Source organism: Aquarana catesbeiana, linkage group LG05 (genome assembly GCF_042186555.1).
Source record: "Aquarana catesbeiana isolate 2022-GZ linkage group LG05, ASM4218655v1, whole genome shotgun sequence".
Lineage (NCBI taxonomy): Eukaryota > Metazoa > Chordata > Amphibia > Anura > Ranidae > Aquarana > Aquarana catesbeiana.
The window spans coordinates 42016742-42035510 of record NC_133328.1 but is presented as its reverse complement, the minus strand read 5'-3'; the positions used below and the strand labels follow the sequence as shown (position 1 = coordinate 42035510).

General features: G+C 40.8%; 1 protein-coding gene across 3 annotated transcripts in view; it reads right to left on the bottom strand.

Moving 5' to 3' along the window:
• Positions 1-18769, bottom strand: part of DUS3L (dihydrouridine synthase 3 like) — a 48376-nt gene that overhangs the window by 8792 nt on the left and 20815 nt on the right. For all 3 annotated transcript variants that reach the window (XM_073629657.1, XM_073629658.1, XM_073629659.1), the window contains exons 6-12: positions 16990-17142; positions 14441-14557; positions 12378-12443; positions 8876-8986; positions 4122-4218; positions 2594-2669; positions 844-1032 (exon numbers count right to left, since the gene is read on the bottom strand). In XM_073629657.1, coding sequence (XP_073485758.1) covers positions 844-1032; positions 2594-2669; positions 4122-4218; positions 8876-8986; positions 12378-12443; positions 14441-14557; positions 16990-17142 — 809 coding nt within the window. The remainder of the gene's footprint in view (positions 1-843; positions 1033-2593; positions 2670-4121; positions 4219-8875; positions 8987-12377; positions 12444-14440; positions 14558-16989; positions 17143-18769) is intronic.

The following is an 18769-nucleotide window of genomic DNA, read 5'->3' as shown; positions in this document are numbered from 1 at the left end:
CCCTTGCACAGAGGAGGTAAGTATGACATGTTTGTTATTTTACAAAAAAAGGAAACTTTTACAATCACTTTAAGCATCTCTTTACTTAAATTATGACACTATACCGGATGCAGGAAGATTAAAAATCACTTGAGTTGAAAGCTAAACTGTTCTGTTTAGTCAGTCTTGTGATCCAAACACCCTTCCAGACAACATGGCCTGGTGGCAAACTTCTTATACAGTTTAAGCAAACATGAGATGAAAGAAATACATAGGTTGCCTTTGCAGGCCATCTTCTGAAAATGCTTCTCATTCTGGCCCACTGCGTAGCATTTCCTGAATCACCAACAGGGAAGCAGCCAGAAAAGGCAGAATTTCTGACCTGCATATTTTGTTTCCGGTCAATGATGCAAAAACTATGGACGTCAGAGGATCAGCATGGCAGGCGGGCCTCCAGCCTTTTTTAGAAGTCAGTAATGATGGCATGTGGATTTCTAACATGACAGGTTTCCTCTAAATAATACATCATTGATCGGCTCCGTACAGCTGATAGGACAATAAAGAAGCATTCTTCACTCTGCTCCCTCCCTCAGTCAACAGGCTCTAAGTACTAAACTGACAGCACAGTGTATTGAAACAGAGCCCAATTGGCTGACACTTCTGGTTCTCCTCCTGTGCAGGGGGTTCCAGAAAGCTAAAGAAGGTTTCTAAATGATAAAGAAAGAGATATCTAAACGAGCTGTATAAAATTAAGCATCACGACATCTGTGTAAAACATAGGAGGATTAAAGGCTTTTTTTTTTTTTTTGCCTTGATCTGAGCTTCAACATAGCAATGTATGCATAAATTGTACATCCCTCATACCTGCAGAGGAAGGAGAGCCACTCCAGCATGAACCGCCTTGTTTTCTCCAGGCCCGAGGTGTCCGAGCCCCAGTGCTCCATGCCGTGGTTGGTGAATTCTCGGAGGATATCAAATCTCTCGGAGGAGGAAATGTCCCAGTGCCTCTGCTCTTTAATCTCTGTGAATAGCCAAGGCTTTACCAGCGCACCTCTGCAACCAGGAAAGAAGAATGGTTGAGAAAAGACCACACACAGACTGGTCATGTGTCCTCACATATATATCTATCTGCTCTGAATGACAATTACAGAATAGCTGTTGTAATGGAAAGCAAGGGGATTGTTTTTAAACAAGTTAGTTTAAAAAAATAAAATTAATTATTCAAATAAACAAAATATAACCACTTCCATACTACGCAAATTCCAGCACTTCTCTCCTATATGTAAAAATCATCATTCTTGTTGCTAGAAAAAAAAAAAAAAAAATATATATATTTTTTTTTTTTTTTTTTTTTTTTTTAGCAGACACCCTATGGAATAAAATGGCAGTCACTGCAACTTTTTATGTCAAACTGTATTTGCGCAGTAATATTTCAAACGCAATTTGTTTGGGAAAAAAAAAAAAAAAAAAACAACAGTAAAAAGTTAGCCCAATTTTTTTTTTTTAAATTGTGCACACTCGTGGTATGGTGCCAAACTTCGGTACTTAAAAATCTCCATAGGCGAAGATTTAAATGTTTTTACAGGTTACATGTTTAGAGATACAGATGAGGTCTTTGGCTAGAATTGTTGCTCTCGCTCTATATTCGTGGCGATATCTCACACATGTGGTTTGAACGTCAGTTACATATGCAGGCGCAATCTATGTATGCGTTCGCTTCTGCGTGAGAGCTCGCAAGGACGGGGGCGCTTTCATTTTTTTTTGTTTATTTTTACATTTTTTTTTACACTTTCCCTTAAAAAAAAAATAAAAAAATGTGATCACTTTTATTCCTATTACAAGAAATGTAAGCATCCCTTGTAATGGGAATAGTGCGTAACAGGTCCTCTTTTTGGAGAGATATGGGGTCGACCCCACATCTCTCCTTCAGGCTTGTAAGATTAAGATCAAAAAAAAAAAAAAAAGCAGCAATGTTTATTTACAACATTGTTCAGCCCTGAAACACTAAAATAAAAAGAAACATTGTTTCTTTTTTTATATTTCGGTTTCTTCATCTGCAGATCAAAGGGATGAGCAAGTGTTCCTCCGTTTAACCCCTTAATAACCCTTAATTTACTCTAATCAGCCTTAAATAACTCCCTATTCTCCTCCATTTATTATTTTCCTGCTTTTTTTCCTTTGTTCTCGTCTATTTTATAAACAATAAACAATCAAAACTTTTTTCTTGTTTGCTTTGTTATTGAAAATTTTTACACATTTCACATTGAAAAAGCGCTAAACTAAAAAAAAAAAAAAAATCTATTTTATTTCATTTGTAAATAACTTTTCAATGCTTTGTACCATTGCTGACAGGTGAAGCTAAAACAAAGCAGTTGTGGTAGGTATCGGTGATTGGTATCGGCGAGTACAAAAAAAAAGTAAATCGGTACTTGTACTCATTGTAAAAAAAAATGGTATCGGTGCATCCCTAATCAATATAATTTGTTTTGCCAATTTCCTGAGACTATTACATACTCAGCTTTAAGTGCATATCAAACCTTTGATGAACTAGTTTGTGAACAGTCGAATTTTGTGATGTACGGAGGTTCTTCAAACCTTTCTATTGGATACTGACCTTGCCAGCATAATTCCTGAAACCCCAGTCTGCATCGCTCGATTAGCATCCTCAAAGGAGAATATATCCCCATTTCCTGTAAAGCAAACACCGATATTAAGAGTTTACAGCGGAATCCACTCTTCAAATCAATTAAAAGCCCAAATTTTGGCTGCTATATACTCCTCCTCCCAATCCACTACAAGATGTCCTCCACATTCCTGATTGAATGGCGCTCTTCATCCCAGGATGCAGTGCTTGGGGCCAAGTGGCCAATCGCCACAGCCAAAGACTGTCGTGTTTGGGAGGATAAAAGGTCAATAAACCTGCCACAAAGCTTATGAAGGTATTGGACTCAAGACTTCAACAAATGTACAGATTGGTGGGAGAATCATTTGGGCAGTGCCTGACAAAACAACATGCCTTATTCAGGGTAAAGGAAAAGACTCTCTTTAAAGCCCAACGCCAGGCAAAATAAAGTTATCCTATACAGTGTGGCTGGGTCCGCATTGTAAGGATTAATTGCTTATTTATGCCTAACGGAACTATAAAAGTAAATATACTTACCCGATCCTCCGCTCCTCCCCACAGCAAGACCATTCCCCAGTTCTGCACCCCCATGTTCTAGCGGTCTAGGGTCCTGACATCATCAACACCAGAGCAGGGTTCATAGTCCTGCTCTGGATGTGAGGATGCCAAAGAAAGTCCACCAACGGATGGTAAAGTGCAGACTATCGGGGTAGCTGAGGATCAGGAAATTAAAACGGTTTCTCCTCTCCCCTGAACAAAACAATCTGTTTGCAATGGGCACAACCCCACTGCAAGGAATCTTATTTTTTCAGCCCAGAGTTGGGCTTTAAAGTAGAAGTCCATTCAAAAGTTAACTAAGCTTAAAGGGTTACTAAACCCAGGACCTTACATTCACTATATCTTGTCTCCCACAGTACACAGACCATGGAAATGCAATAATTTTAGTAAATATAAACTGCTAAATACCTTTTCTCATCAGCAGTATATAGTAGTTGTGACTTCTATCAGTGTCTGGTTAAAGCTTGTAGGAGGAGTTTTCATTCATCTCCGACGGTCCTATGAGGCTGCATGACCCCTAAACCCACTGTCTGGACAGTGCTGATTGGCCCTGTGCTGATCACATGCACTCTCCCAAAACAAAAAAACAAAAAAACCTCTCTAGCAATAAACACCAAACTGAGCACGTGCAGAGTGAATCCAAGGCTCTGTTCTATCAATAGATGGATTGGGAACAATAAATGAAGGGGAGGATGAGAGAACACAGGATCAAACAGCCTTTTTTACACAATGCAGAGGATTAACCCCTTAGGTTCCACAGTGAGTATAACTAGCATGCTTTACTGCATATACAGACTAATAATACTGTTGTGAGTTTACTAACGCTTTAAACCTACTCCCATGCTAAGCCCTATGCCAACTACCCTGTAAAGTAACAATGTGTATACTTACCCAATCTAAGGGTGCTTTTGACCGCACTTCTACTTTAAGGGTGGCAAGAACATTTGTGTTTATCACTTACCAAATAAAGGTAGTGGATCTGCAATCTTAGCACAACGGCCAATATATTCCCAATCTGCAAGCTTTGTATAGCGCTGCTCTCGGGATCTGCCATGAAGCTATAAGGAAAAGAAAACAAAAGAATTAAATGGGTTATGCAACCCGAGGTTGAACAGGATTTGCAGTGCTTGGATCAGGAAAAACTTCTTTAGCATCCCCTCTGTCAAAGGTTAGGTTTCTAACTATTATTCTATTATTCTTGGTGTGCTTTGTGCACATATGCCAGATCTGTGCAGTAATCCGGTGTGAATAAGGAGCTTCCTGTAATAAAGACCGGTCACTGCTGCTCTCTCTCCTTGTGCAGGGTGACTGGTCTCGTCTCCACCCACTCCTGTAGTTTTCTAACAAAAATCTGCCCCCAGGAGCTTTTAGCCATAATGTGCTACTACCGATAGCATAGTATTGCATTATGGAAGATTTACCTTGGAATCCTACTGGTTAGTCATTTTTAAGTTTATGTGTGTAATATGAAATGTAACCGCGCTAAGTGTACAACATTAAATTAATCAATAAATATTGAAAAAAGTGCTCACTAATCATTTGTTAGTAATCAATTTTGAGTGATAAAAAAAAAAAATCAAATTAATCAAAAATTGTGTAAATATATAAAAAGGCACAATGAATTCATAGTTTACCCGACACTAAAAGGTAAACACGTTTAACTACTTGCCTCCCAAGCCAATTCTGACACTTCTCCCCTACATGTAAAAATCATAATTTGTTTGCTAGAAAATTACTCAGGACCCCCCCCAAAAAAATAAATAAAAATTTTATATATATATATATATATATATATATATATATATTTTTTTTTATATACACACACACACATATAAATATATATACACACACACATACATGCATGCATAGTGCCTTGAAAAAGTATTCATACCCCTTGAAATTTTCCACATTTTGTCATGTTACAACCAAAAACGTAAATGTATTTTATTGGGATTTTATGTGATAAACCAACACAAAGTGGCAAATAATTGTGAAGTGGAAGGAAAATGATAAATGGCTTTCAAAAGTTTTTACAAATAAATATGTGAAAAGTGTGGGGTACATTTGTACTCATTACTTTGTAGAATCACCTTTCTCTGCAATTACAGCTGCAAGTCTTTTTGGGGATGTCTCTACCAGTTTTGCACATCTAGAGAGGGACATTTTTGCCCATTCTTCTTTACAAAATAGCTCAAGCTCTGTCAGATTGGATGGAGAGCGTCTGTGAACAGCAATTTTCAAGTCTTGCTAAAGATTCTCAATTGGATTTAGGTCTGGACTTTGACTGGGCCATTCTAAACCATTCCATTGTAGCTCTGGCTGTATGTTTAGGGTCGTTGTCCTGCTGGAAGGTGAACCTCCGCCCCAGTCTCAAGTCTTTTGCAGACTCTAACAGGTTTTCTTCTAAGATTGCCCTGTATTTGGCTCCATCCATCTTCCCATCAACTCTGACAGCTTCCCTGTCCCTGCTGAAGAAAAGCATCCCCACAACATGATGCTGTCACCACCATGTTTCACAGTGGGGATGGTGTGTTCAGGGTGATGTGCAGTGTTAGTTTTCCACCACACATAGCGTTTTGCTTTTAGGACAAAAATTCTGGTCTCCTCTGACCAGAGCACCTTCTTCCACATGTTTGCTGTGTCCCCCACATGGCTTCTCACAAACAGGAAAATGGGACTTCTTAGGACTTTCTTTCAACAATGGCTTTCTTCTTGCCAATCTTCCATAAAAGCCAGATTTGTGGAGTGCACAACTAATAGTTGTCCTGTGGACAGATTCTCCCACCTGAGCTGTGGATCTCTGCAGCTCCTCCAGAGTTACCATGGCCTCTTGGCGGCTTCTCTGATTAATGCTCTCTTTGCCCGGCCTGTCAGTTTAGGTGGACGGCCATGTCTTGGTAGGTTTGCAGTTGTGCCATACTCTTTCCATTTTCAGGTGATGGAATGAACAGTGCTCCATGAGATGTTTAAAGCTTGGGATATTTTTTTTATAACCTAACTCTGCTTTATACTTCTCCACAACTTTATCCCTGACCTGTCTGGTGTGTTCCTTGGCCTTCATGATGCTGTTTGTTCACTAAGGTTCTCTAACAAACCTCTGAGGGCTTCACAGAACAGCTGTATTTATACTGAGATTAAATTACACACTGGTGGACTCTATTTACTAATTAGGTGACTTCCGAAGGCAATCAGTTCCACTAGATTTTATTTCGGGGTATCAGAGTAAAGGGGGCTGAATACAAATGTACATCACACTTTCACATATTTATTTGTAAAAAATGTTGAAAACCATTTATCATTTTCCTGCCACTTTGTGTTGGTCTATCACATAAAATCCCAATAAAAAACATTTACGTTTTTCATTGTAACATGACAAAATTTCAAGGGGTATGAATACTTTTTCAAGGCAATGTGTGTATATATATATATATATATATATATATATATATATATATATATATATATATATATATATTTGTGCAGCGATTTTACAAATGTGTTTTTTGGGGGAAATGAATAAACAAAAAATTAAAGTTAGCCCGATTATTTTGTATAATGTGAAAGATGGTGCTACGCCAAATAAATAGATACCCAACATGTCACGCTTTAAAATTGCACACACAAGTGGAATGGCACCAAACTTTGGTACTTAAAAATCTCCATAGGCAACGCTTTAACATTTCTACAGGTTAGTTTAGAGTTACAGCGGAGGTCTAGTGCTAGAAATATTGCTCTCATTCTAACGTTTGTGGCGATACCTCACATGTGTGGTTTGAATGTTGTTTACATATGCGGATGCGACCTATGTATGCATTCACTTCTGTGTGCGAGCATGCAGGGACAAATTTTTTATAATTTTAATTTTTTATTGTTTTTTTTATTAAAAAAAAAAAAAACTTTTACACTTTCCCTTTAAATTTTTATCTTTCAATCACTTTTATTCCCATTACAAGGAATGTAAACATCCCTTGTAATAGGAATAAAGCATGACATGTCCTCTTTATGGTGAGATCTTGGGTTTATAAGTCCCCACATCTCTCCTCTAGCCTGGAAAGCCTGAGCTCAAAGAAAAAAAATAAAATCGATCTCCCCCTGTCCAGCGGAATACACAGCAACATATTTGTTTGAATAACGTCGCGCCCAGCCTCCGGGGTCATAGAGCTGACCGGTCAACTCTATGGTAAACTTCTGCCGCCGGTGGTTTCATTCTCAGACTCGCCGATCGCACGGGTGAGACTGGAGAAGCCCTGGAGGGGGAACGCTGCCTGTAAAAATAATCAAGTGGCGAAAACAGCCGCTTTGATTGTTTTTACTGTGCAGGAAATCGCCAGCTGAAAAGAATGATATCTGGATATCAGGCATCTTCCAAATATCGCCCGACAGAATATGACGTGAACCCAGGTAAAGTGGTTAAAGTATAACTAAAAGGCAAAACTTGAATAGAGCGGAGAGGGATTAAAATATTTGTCTGTTTTTATTGCTGTCTGTGTCACCGTTCTGGAAATTCACCCTCTCTATTTGTCCTGTGTACTGTTATCATTGAAAGTGAAAGTAAAAGAAAATCCCAAATTTTGGATTGTCCCCAAATAAGTAATTGAGGGGAAATCTTCCAATGGGGGCACTAGTTCTGTGACCTGGGGTTCCCCAAGGAATTCCCTTCATTTTCAGGGATTTCCTCTCACTTCCTGTTTTGGGTATGGGACAGGAAGTAACAATAAATCTCTGCAATGGGACACAGATGGCGAAAAAAAGAAAATCTGACAAGGGGTTATAAACCTCCCTTGCTCTATTCAAAATGAAAAAAAAAAAAAAAAGTTTTGCCTATAGTTCTACTTTAATCTCTACCGCGCTGTCGGCTCTGGATGCGTCATTGAGCCACGAACGGACAGGCTTGTGTGGGATGACGTCACCTTCCAGTCCATACCTTAGGTGGACCTGCACAGCATGTCTGTTCGTGGCTCAGTGACACAGCCGGAGCCAACAGCGCGGTAGAGGTTAAGCGTGTTGACTTTAGTGTCAGGCTGACACTCTGAAGTTGTAAGTGTAATACTTTTTATGGTTTAATAAATTACAGAAGCTGTTTTACACTATAGGCGCCTCTCTACTCCCCTCTATGCCTGTGTGAGAAAAAGGGACACGATCAGATGAAGAATTTTTACTCTTTATATGCTGGAGAGGAATTTCCATTGTTGTTACATAAGACAGTGTGATTGGTTTTGGACTTTACTTGATGATTAATTTCCCTGTTGGAGAGTACACGGTTTGTTCGAGGAGAGGTCACATGGTGGTCACCTAAGAATCTGGACCGCACCTTTTAGATATTACAACAGTGGATTCACCTGCTGTAAGGACTGCATGAGCACTTTATATGTTTTTTGAATATATGGACTTTATGAATTCATTAAAAAAAAAAAAATATATATATATATATATATATATATATATATATATATATATATATATATATATATATATATATATATATATATGAGCACTTTTTTCATTATTAATTCATTGTAGTACACTTAGCACAGTTACATTTCATATTACACACACATACCTTTTGGTCACCAGTAACTGCAGCTTATAATATTTTTTTCATTCACAATTACCAGTTGGCACAGATTTCCACATTTATGTATCATTTTTAAGTTTAATGTCACTTTAAAAGTACGAAACAAAAAAACATCCTCGTTTTAGAACATCTGAACTCACTGTGACCAGAGAAACTCCCCATTCCCTCAAGTCTGGGATAAGCTTATGAGCCAGATTGACTTTCTCCTGGACTCCAGTTCTGATCTTCACAGTCAGAGGAACGTCTAGAACCTAGAGATAGGACAGTGGAAAATATTAGATTCTCAAAGATGGTTGCAAAAAAGACTTATGTTATGTCCTAGCTGTAAGAATTAAAGCGTTACTAAACCCAGTAATATGAAAATAGTTCATCCGTCCCCCCACAGTGCCCACAGCTTATACATCTGCTTGTCACATTAAAATCCTGCCACTATATACCTTTTTATATGATCTGTATACAACGGTTACACAAGAAACTGCACAGTTTCTCCAGTGCTGAGAGTTCAGGTAGGAGGAGATTTCCACTTCAGCCTGTATACACGCCCACATGTGTGATGCCAATATCATGTGACCTGGCTAGCTCTGAGAACAAGTAAATGTTCTCTCTAGCATAAAAGACACAACTGAGCATGTGCAGGTCGGCTACTCTGCCTGTGTTAGCTGACCTTCCCCAGATAGACAGTGCAGGAGGGGAAGGATCTGTGCATTCAGGATAAAATAGCCTTTTTACATAATGTAGAGGATTAACCCCTTAAAGTTCCACAATGAGTATAACAACAAGCGTGCTTTGCTGCATATACAGACTGATTTTACTGTTGTGGGTTTAGTAACACTTTAAGTGTTAATCTATTTGAGCAGAATTATTTCCAGGTGTGGTCTGCGTCACATAGTCTGATAGCTCAGGTATCCAAGCTTCGGAGCTGCAACAAATATATAACTATGTGGCCAAAAGTTTGTAGACGTCTGACCATTACACCTAACATAAGCTTCTTGGACATCACATTCCAAAACCATTACCAGTATTATAAAGTTATAGGGGAATTTATGGTCATTCAGCCAAAAAAACATTTGTGAGGTCAGGTACTGATGTTGGATGAGAAGACCTGGCTCACAATCAGAATTCCAACTCATCCGAAGGTGTTCAGTAGGGCTGAGGTCAGGACTCTCCAGTTCCTCCACACCAAACTCAACATACCATGTCTATATGGAGCTGGCTTTGTACACAGGGGTACAGTCATGCTTGAACTGAAAAATACCAAACTGTCAGCACAGAGTTGCAAGTGCGTATTTATTTTTGTATGTTGTAGCATTAACACTACCCTTCACCAGGAACACCTGAATTCAATCATTGAGAGGTGTGTCCACATACTTCTGGTCATACAAGTAACAGTCTAGCAACATGTTGCCTGGGGCACAGACACAAAACTAGAGAACTGTAAGTCATCACTGTATTATTTGGATATTTATATATTGCTGTTTACAAAAGGGAAAGTTGGTTTAGTGTAAAGGCACACAGTGACCCTAACTATGCAGTTTAAATTAGTGTTAAGAAAAAAAAAAAAAAAAAAAGAAAAAAAAAATATATATATATATATATATATATATATTTTACAGGCTGCTTCCGTTGTTTGTTTATAGACTTGTTTAGCACTGATCTAGCTTACTGTTTCGGCATAGAGAATATCCAAAAAAAGGTGCCGACTACACTAGGTATTAAATAGAGGCATGGCCCTCCCCTATATTGCTTGTGTGTATAGCATTTGATATACTGCTATTTAAGTAGTAGTAAACCGCAGCAAAAAAAAAAAAAAAAAAAGGGCCCCAGGCAGTTTAAGTCATAATAAGCTAGTATGCATTGCTTCAGACTTACCTGAAAACAAAACCCTCCAGCGGCGCGCTGTCACTGCTGTAGACGCTTCCATCTTCTCCCGGTCTTCCTTCTGGGTTCGCGGGCTTTGGTGGTATGAATGGCTGAGCCATGACGTCACTCCCGCTCATGCACGCAGGAGTCACTGTGTACAGCATGAGCTCTGAAGGACCGGCAGGGGCCTGCCATTCCCTCAGAGCGCATGCGCCGGTGATGTCACCGGCTGCTTCTAAAGTACAGGTGCATGTTTACGAGATATTTACTGTACCTATAGGTCAGCCATATTATAGTAGGTAAAAATCAACCAAGGAAGTTTACTCTCATTTTAAAGTGATTGTAAAGTCTCATTTTATTTTTTTTTTAAACAAACATGTTATACTTACCTGCACTGTGCAGTAGATTTGCACAGAGCAGCCCAGATCCTCCTCTTCTCGGGTTTTTTGTCGGCTCTCTTGGCCCCTCCCTCATGTCAAGTGCCCCCACAGTAAGCAGCTTGGTATGGGGGAACCCAAACTGAGACTCCCTGTGTCCATTCAGACACGGAGCTGTAGTTTGACCCTGCCCCCTCTCTCTACTGATTGGCTGACTGACTTTGACAGCAGCGGGAGCCAATGGCATTGCTACTGTCTTAGCCAATCAGGAGGGAGAGTCCCGGACGGCCGAGGCACTCTTGCACATCACTGGAGAAAGATCAGGCTCCAAAAGGTATTAGGGGGGGATGAAGGAAGCTGCAACACACAGAAGGTTTTTGACCTTAATGCAAAGAATGCATTACGATAAAAAACCTTCTGCCTTTACAACCACATTAGGGCTAGTTTACTTTTGCTTCAAAAACAAGGCTTCGGACACGCTTTGATAAAGCTCTCTGAACGCCAGTCAAAGCTCCTGCCACTAAATAAAGTGGTTAGCTTACAGTCCTGTTTAGACCTTGCTTTTGCTTGGTGCTTCGATGAGGCTTTGGTGGGACTTCAAGCGAGCTTTGCCATAGACTTTAGCACCACTAAAGCTACATGGGGTATAATTTTTGAAGTGAAGCCAAAGCAAAGCAAAAGCAAGGTGTAAACAGGACTGTAAGCTAACCATTTTATGTAGTGATGGGGTCTTTGACTGGCGTTCAGAGAGCTTTAACAAAGCCTGTCCAAAGCCATGTTTTGAAGTGTAAACTAGCCGTTAATGTGTGTTGAAGCCGAAGCAAGTGTAAATGAGCCCTTAAGGTCTACTCACAATCTATTCACAGCACAGTAGTAAATAAGTATTCTATCTATCTATAATATTTTATATTTAGTTTACTAGACAAGCAAGGTACTGAAAAGCTACATAAAAATTAAGGTAAACAAGATCTCGTATAAAAATATAAATGTTGCTCCCCCTTAGCTCTGATCCATACACGTATATTATTAAAAATCAGTTCCTAAAAACTATTTTTCTTTTAGTTTTCTATACATTCATTGACTGCAAAGCTCCAGCACTTCTCTGTGCAGCAGGGGGTCCTATAACAGTGCTGAAAATTAGAGAATTGAGATATCACCCCGCCAGTGTCCATAGTTCCAGGGTTTTCAAGCACCCACCAGCCACAGTGAGATTGCTAGAGCTTTGCAGTTCACAGAGAAGAAGAAGAAAAAAAAAAACAGTATTCAGGAAGCAATTTATTACAAACTGTATACAGGATATTATGTTGTCTTCCCTTTTACTTTAATTCATGTTTTTATATACATACACCCTTCAATATAGAAAGAGAAAAGATATTCTCCACATATACTTCCTCTGTGCACTTACCGAATTCATTCCTTTCACAATCTGTTCAAATTTATTAGTTCTCGTCATTAATCCACAACCACCACCCTATGAAAGAAGAAAACATTCAAGCCCTGGAACCAAGAAATATTTTAACACAAGTACAAAACCATAGTCCACTTACCCTGGTATAGAGCACACACCATACTTATCACACAACCAGGCACTGCGTACTGTATGCAGCTACTACAGTAGGATACAGCGCTGATAGTGGCTGCATAACCAAATTATGCAAATAGTTTATTTGAACCAGTGTGGCCCAAGCAAAACTATTTAATGAGTATGCAAACCCAACACTTTATATTTCTGATATGTGCCTGCTGTACCATGTACAATAAAACCTTGGATTGCGAGCATAATTCGCTCCGGAAGCATGCTTGTAATCCAAAGCACTTGTATATCAAAAGCGAAAACGTGGAAACTTAAATGATTGGTTCCACAACCATTTATTTATAAATCTTTTCGTTTATAGTCCATATAAAAAGATTATAGCAATGTGATAGATTGTGTAACAATAAAATGTCCATCCACAAATAGAAAGCCTCCACAAGGAGATTAGAAGCAAAATCCAGCAGGAGCCTGCCTGCTCTCCTCCAATGATCAGACTTGTCCTGACAACACCCCCCCCCTTCCCTTACATACAACCATTCACTGGGAAGCTCAGTGTACTGTTGCTTCTGCTCCCCCAATTCTTAAGCAGCCGAGTACAGAGGGAATGTGATAACTTATAAAAAAAAGGAAAAAAAAAAAAAAAAAAAAAAAAAAAAAAAAAGGTATTTATAATTATTATTTTTTTATATCTATACAAAAGTGTTTTGCCTTTCATTTCTATAACTGAATGCCTTTTATAAGGTGAGGGTTTATAATCACCGTGTCCAGTTTTCTGGTTGTGCTGAGAACTGCTCTCCTCCAATGATCAGACTTGTCCTGACCCCCCCCCCCCCCCCAACAGGCTTTCACTGGGAAGATCCGTATGCTGCTGCTTCTCCTCCCCCAACTCTCATGCGGCTGAGATCACAGGGAATTTTAGGTGGATGCAATTGGGCTACCCATTGACTTCTATGGGGAGGCGGATGTCAGCAGATATGTGTCTGCTGACACCCTCCTGGCACCTGATCCGACAAGACCTGCTGAAAACAGATGTATGGCGATACGTTTGCCATCCGTCCAGCGGGTCTGATGGGATGGGACCACCAGGCTGTCCATTTTCATCCAATCTCCCCATAGAGGAAAGCAGGGCTCTGACAGGTCCATCCCAGCACAATGAGTGGAGACGGACCCTGCTATCCGCCTGCTCAGCAGGGATCAATGGAGCGATCCCCGCTGAGCAAACAGTCTGTCAAAATGGATCTGCCCCGTGTGAAAGGGGTCTTAAACTGAATGGGTAGTTTTACAAGGTGATCGTTTACATAAACTCTAGTGTTAGGAAATATGGACTTAGGCTTTACAGGTTCTGGCTGAACGAGCGGTTTGTAATGTTATAAAGGAACATTGCTGCTTTTGTTACAATACATTTTGCAACGACAGTTCAAGCTAGGCAGCAAGGATTTTATTACATCCATCCATCCATTTTTGCAATAAAGCTTAAAGGGTTACTAAACCCTCATGTTTTTTTTTTTTTTTTTTTAAATAACAAACATGTCATACTTACCTCCACTGTATAGTTCGTTTTGCACAGAGTGGCCCGATCTACCTCATCTGGGGTCCCACAGCGGCGCTAGTAGCTCCTTCCTGCATCGAGTGACCCCTCAGAGAAGCGCTCTCCTATGGGACACCCGTGCTGGCACGCTCCAGAGTCCTGCTTCTGCGTCTATTGACACAGAAAGCAGGACTCGGCCCCGCCCCTCCGCATCATTGGATTAGATTGACAGCAGCGGGAGCCAATGGCTGCGCTGCTATCAATTTATTCAATCAGGACACAGAATGCATTAAGGTGAAAAACCACGAGGCTTTACAACCCCTTTAACACCACCTGTTTGAATTATGCATTCAAGTAACAAGCATGCCTTGTTAGAAATAATAAAGTTATTCCTAAAAAAGTTTACCTTCTTATATACCAAATCTATCGGACATCCAACATTGATATCCACAAAGTCCACATCGATGGTCCTGTTCAGCAGCTCAGCACATTTAGTCATGGTGTCAGGAAAAGAGCCCTCTAGCTGCAATGATATTGTATGACAAAATATAAGAGAAAATTTTAGAAACATAAAAATAAGAGGACACAAACTCATTACTGTGTCTATGGGTTCATGTAATTGGTTGTTCTAGTCAAAAGATGCATTTTCTGTTTGAATGGAAAATGCCGCACTTGATAAGAAAGGGCAGAATTTGACCTGATGGTTCAAGAAAGGTTGACCGCACTCCCAGGTATGAAGCTGTGATAATTCATTTATTGAAGATAAAAATCCATCAAGATACATCATAAGACATCTTGCAGGCATGGCAAGATTAACGCGTTTCACAAATCAAGGTTCGTTTAGTCATAATCTAATAATTATGACTAAGCAAACCTTGATTCGTGAAACGCGTTAATCTTGTCATAAACGTATGGCGCACAATGGAGGTAGCCGAGTACATATAACTAAAAATGGTGGGGGGAAGGGGGTGGGTTGGGGGTTCCTGAGAGGGGGAACTTGGTGGTGGTAGTTAATGTTTCACAACAAGTTCAGGTATTAGTCCATGTAAGGATAAAATGATGCTGAATAAATGGAAGGCAGCCAGTCTATAAAAGCTAGAAGAAGCTCTGGAACAATAAAAAAGAAGAAAGAAGGACGGCGCCCTCTAAGTGCAGCATGTATGTTAAAAATATTTATTACAATAGACAAAAACACTCACATTTGAGTTGCTAAAAACCAGCATATAAAGTAGTTTCATCCGCGTGCTCTCGGGGGATGTGGGTGTCACGGGCCAGTGGGGGGGTTCCTGGGATGCGAGTCCTGTGATCTGGGTCCTGGTAGCTGTTCCGGTGGTGCCGAGGGTCCTCAGAGCCTCTGGGCGGCCAGGATGTTGGTCATGGATCCTCCGTGGAGCGACGTGCTGACCTGCGTCTTCACTTCCAGGAGCGAGGTGAGGCAGGCGGTGCAAATGTAAGTGTTTTTATCTATTGTAATAAATATTTTTAACATACATGCTGCACTTAGAGGGCGCCGTCCTTCTTTCTTTGTTAATCTTGTCATGCCTGCATAGAGGTCTCATGATGTATCTTGATGGAGTGTGGTCAACCTCTCTTGAACCATTGGCTCTTATTCAGGCTGCGGACTGGACCTGCACCACAAGGTTGAAGGGAGCAATCATTCCCACCTGGAGCGGCACAGCTCTATCTTTGTATCAGTTATCAGCATTTGACCTGCTTTGCCTGCAGTTCAAATGCAGTTTAATAGGGTATGATGCATCCTAAAAAACATAGCGCAATGCAAAGCAAGTCAAACACAGCCTCTGACCTGTCATGCACTCAATTAAAGTCAATAGGATGTTGCTGATCCGCGTTTGGTGTGTGTTCCAAATGTGCGTAAATCCAGGAAAACAACCCATTGACATTGACTTCAAGACCCCATACATACTATACAACTTTTGTTGTACAATTTCCTTTAAGATTTACCAAAACCATGTAGTGCAGGGGCCTGCCTGATTGCATACAAATTGAAACTCTTAAGGGTTGACCTCATTATTATATGATTTTGGTAAATATGAAGGGAAAAAAAAAAAAATCTACAGAAAATTGTATAGTGTGTATCCCGGTTAAGACTGTCCACAGAATAAAAAGGGCATCAGGATACACGTCATTCCCACCCACAGAGCAGAAAACCTTCTCGTGTGAGGGTCTCACTCAACCCTAACACCTATGAGCCTTTCACAAATGTCCGCACAGAACTTGAATCCAGACTACAGGCATTCAGTGCAACAGGAGTTTCATCTCTGGAGAAATACTCACAATCAGTTAACACACAAAGGGATGCTGGGGCTGCAGTGCTCTCATTACACGGAGGCTGATTGGGTGAAAATAGTGTCGGCAGACCTCCCACTCCCACTTAGAAGTGACTCTAAAGCCTCCTTCAGATGGAGTGGATCCGCCTGCTCAGTGGATGATCTCTCCGCTAATCCCCGCTGAGCAGACAGGTCCGTGTCCACTCTGCATAAACACAGCCCACTCTCCTCTATGGGGCGGGCGACTGGAAACTGACTGAATGTCCATTTTCATCTGATTGTCAACCAATGGACGGACGGTGAACGTATCGCCATACGTCTATTTTTAGCGGATTTTAGCAGATCAGATGCCCGGCGGGTGTCAGTGGACGGGGGGGGCGGCGGAAAGGGTTAGATGCCAGCTAGGAAATGAGATGGGCTCTATCTGATGTGCTGCAGCTTCCGAGGAATACTGTAAGAAGCTCACAGTGTGCAGTGAAATCAAAGTAAGCATTTTTAGTACAGGAGAGGAGCCGGTACAGCTGTTCAAAATTGAAGTTAAGACTGAAGTTGAGTTTTAGGGAAAAATATTAAGTTTGGGTGGACAGATGCTAAAATAAGAAGCCCCCCCGATTGGAATTTTGGAGTATTTGCCTTACATGAATAGAAATAGTTTACCGTAACAGACCTGTACTCCAAAGAGGTCCTCGCTGTGATGCCTCTTCACCAGCGCCCATTCAGACGAGTGACCCTGAAGGAGGTTTGTACACATGGCCATCTCTCCACATGTGATGTCTGCTCCAAACCGCTTGCATATTCTTCTATATGGGAGATTGCCGCACTGTACAGTGAACAGAGGACACAAGCAGGTCAGTATTACATGTCAATCTCACTAACACAAATGAAAGTGTTACTTAAAGTGGAGGGCCACCCTGAAAAAAAAAAAAAAAAAAAAAAAATCACCAAAAATCCTAAAAAAAAATTAAAAAAAAAAAATTAAACTTACCTAAACCCTTGTTGCTAGGCAGTCTTCCTAATCTGCCTCTTCCTATTCCGCGGTGAGTTCTTCTCCTCGGTGAGCGGCCCCGTTGTCTTCTGGGAACTGTGTGTGTTCCCAGAACACCACGGGGCCATTCACAGAACTTAGCGACACGCGGCTCGCGCACGCGCAGTAGCAAACTGGCAGTGAAGCCGCAAGGCTCCACTGCCTGTTTCCCTTTCCTAGGATGGCTGTGCCGGGACCCCCAGAGCCGAGGGACAGGTCGGCCTCGGGCGGCCGACATCGCGGGCACCCAGGACAGGTAAGTACTTATTTAAAGTCAGCAGCTACAGTGTTAGTAGCTGCTGACTAATTTTTTTTTTTTTTTTAGGACGGATTACCGCTTTATACCCAGGACTCTGCATTCACTATATCTGCTCTCCCACAGTACACAGAACATGGAAATGCAATTATTTTAGTAAATATAAACTGCTAAATACCTTTTCTCATCAGCAGTATATAGCAGTCTTGTGACTTCTATCTGTGTCTGGTTAAAGCTTTTAGGAGGATTTTTCATTCTCCCCCGATTGTCCTATGAGGCTGCAGGACCCCTGACCCTCTGTCTGGACAGTGATGATTGGCCCTGTGCTGATCACATGCACCTTTCCAAGAAAAAAACAAACATTGTAGCAATACACACCAAACTGAGCATGTGCAGAGTGCCCTCAAGGCTCTGTACTATCAGGAAATGGATTGGGGACTGTAAAAAAAAAAAAAAAAAAGGGGGAGGATCAGAGAAGACAGGATCCAACAGCCTTTTTACACAATGCAGAGGATTAACCCCTTAGGTTCCACAGTGAGTATAACAAGCATGCTTTACTGCATATACAGACTGATTTTAATATTATGGGTTTAGTAACACTTTAAAGGCTCAGGTCAACGCTGTACAACAGAACAATTTACATATGGACTGCTAGGCATGAAAATGAACTTGTGTTCTTCTGTCCATGCAGGGGGAAAAATAACAGGTTCTCTTAACTCCCACCCTACCCCCAACTGCATATGCTTGCCTACTCTATCCTCTCCCACTGCAGGAGTTAAGAGGAGGAAATCTGGGTAAGCTTTAAAGTGTTACTAAATCCACAACAGTAAAATCAGTCTGTATATACAGTAAATCATGCTTGTTATACTCAATTTGGAACCTAAGGGGTTAATCCTCTGCATTGTGTAAAAAGGCTGTTCGATCCTGTCTTCTCTGATCCTCCCTTTCTTCCACCGGCTCCAAAAAATAACCTGATATTTACAGAGTCTATGAAGTCATGCTGCACATGCTCAGTTTGCTGTGTATTGTTAAAGAGTTTTGTTTATTTTCTTGGGCGGGTGCATGTGATCAGCACAGGGCCAATCTGCACTGTTCAGACAGAGGCTCAAGGGTCTTGAAGCCTGACAGGACAATCATGGGAGAAATGAAATCTCCTCCTACAACCTT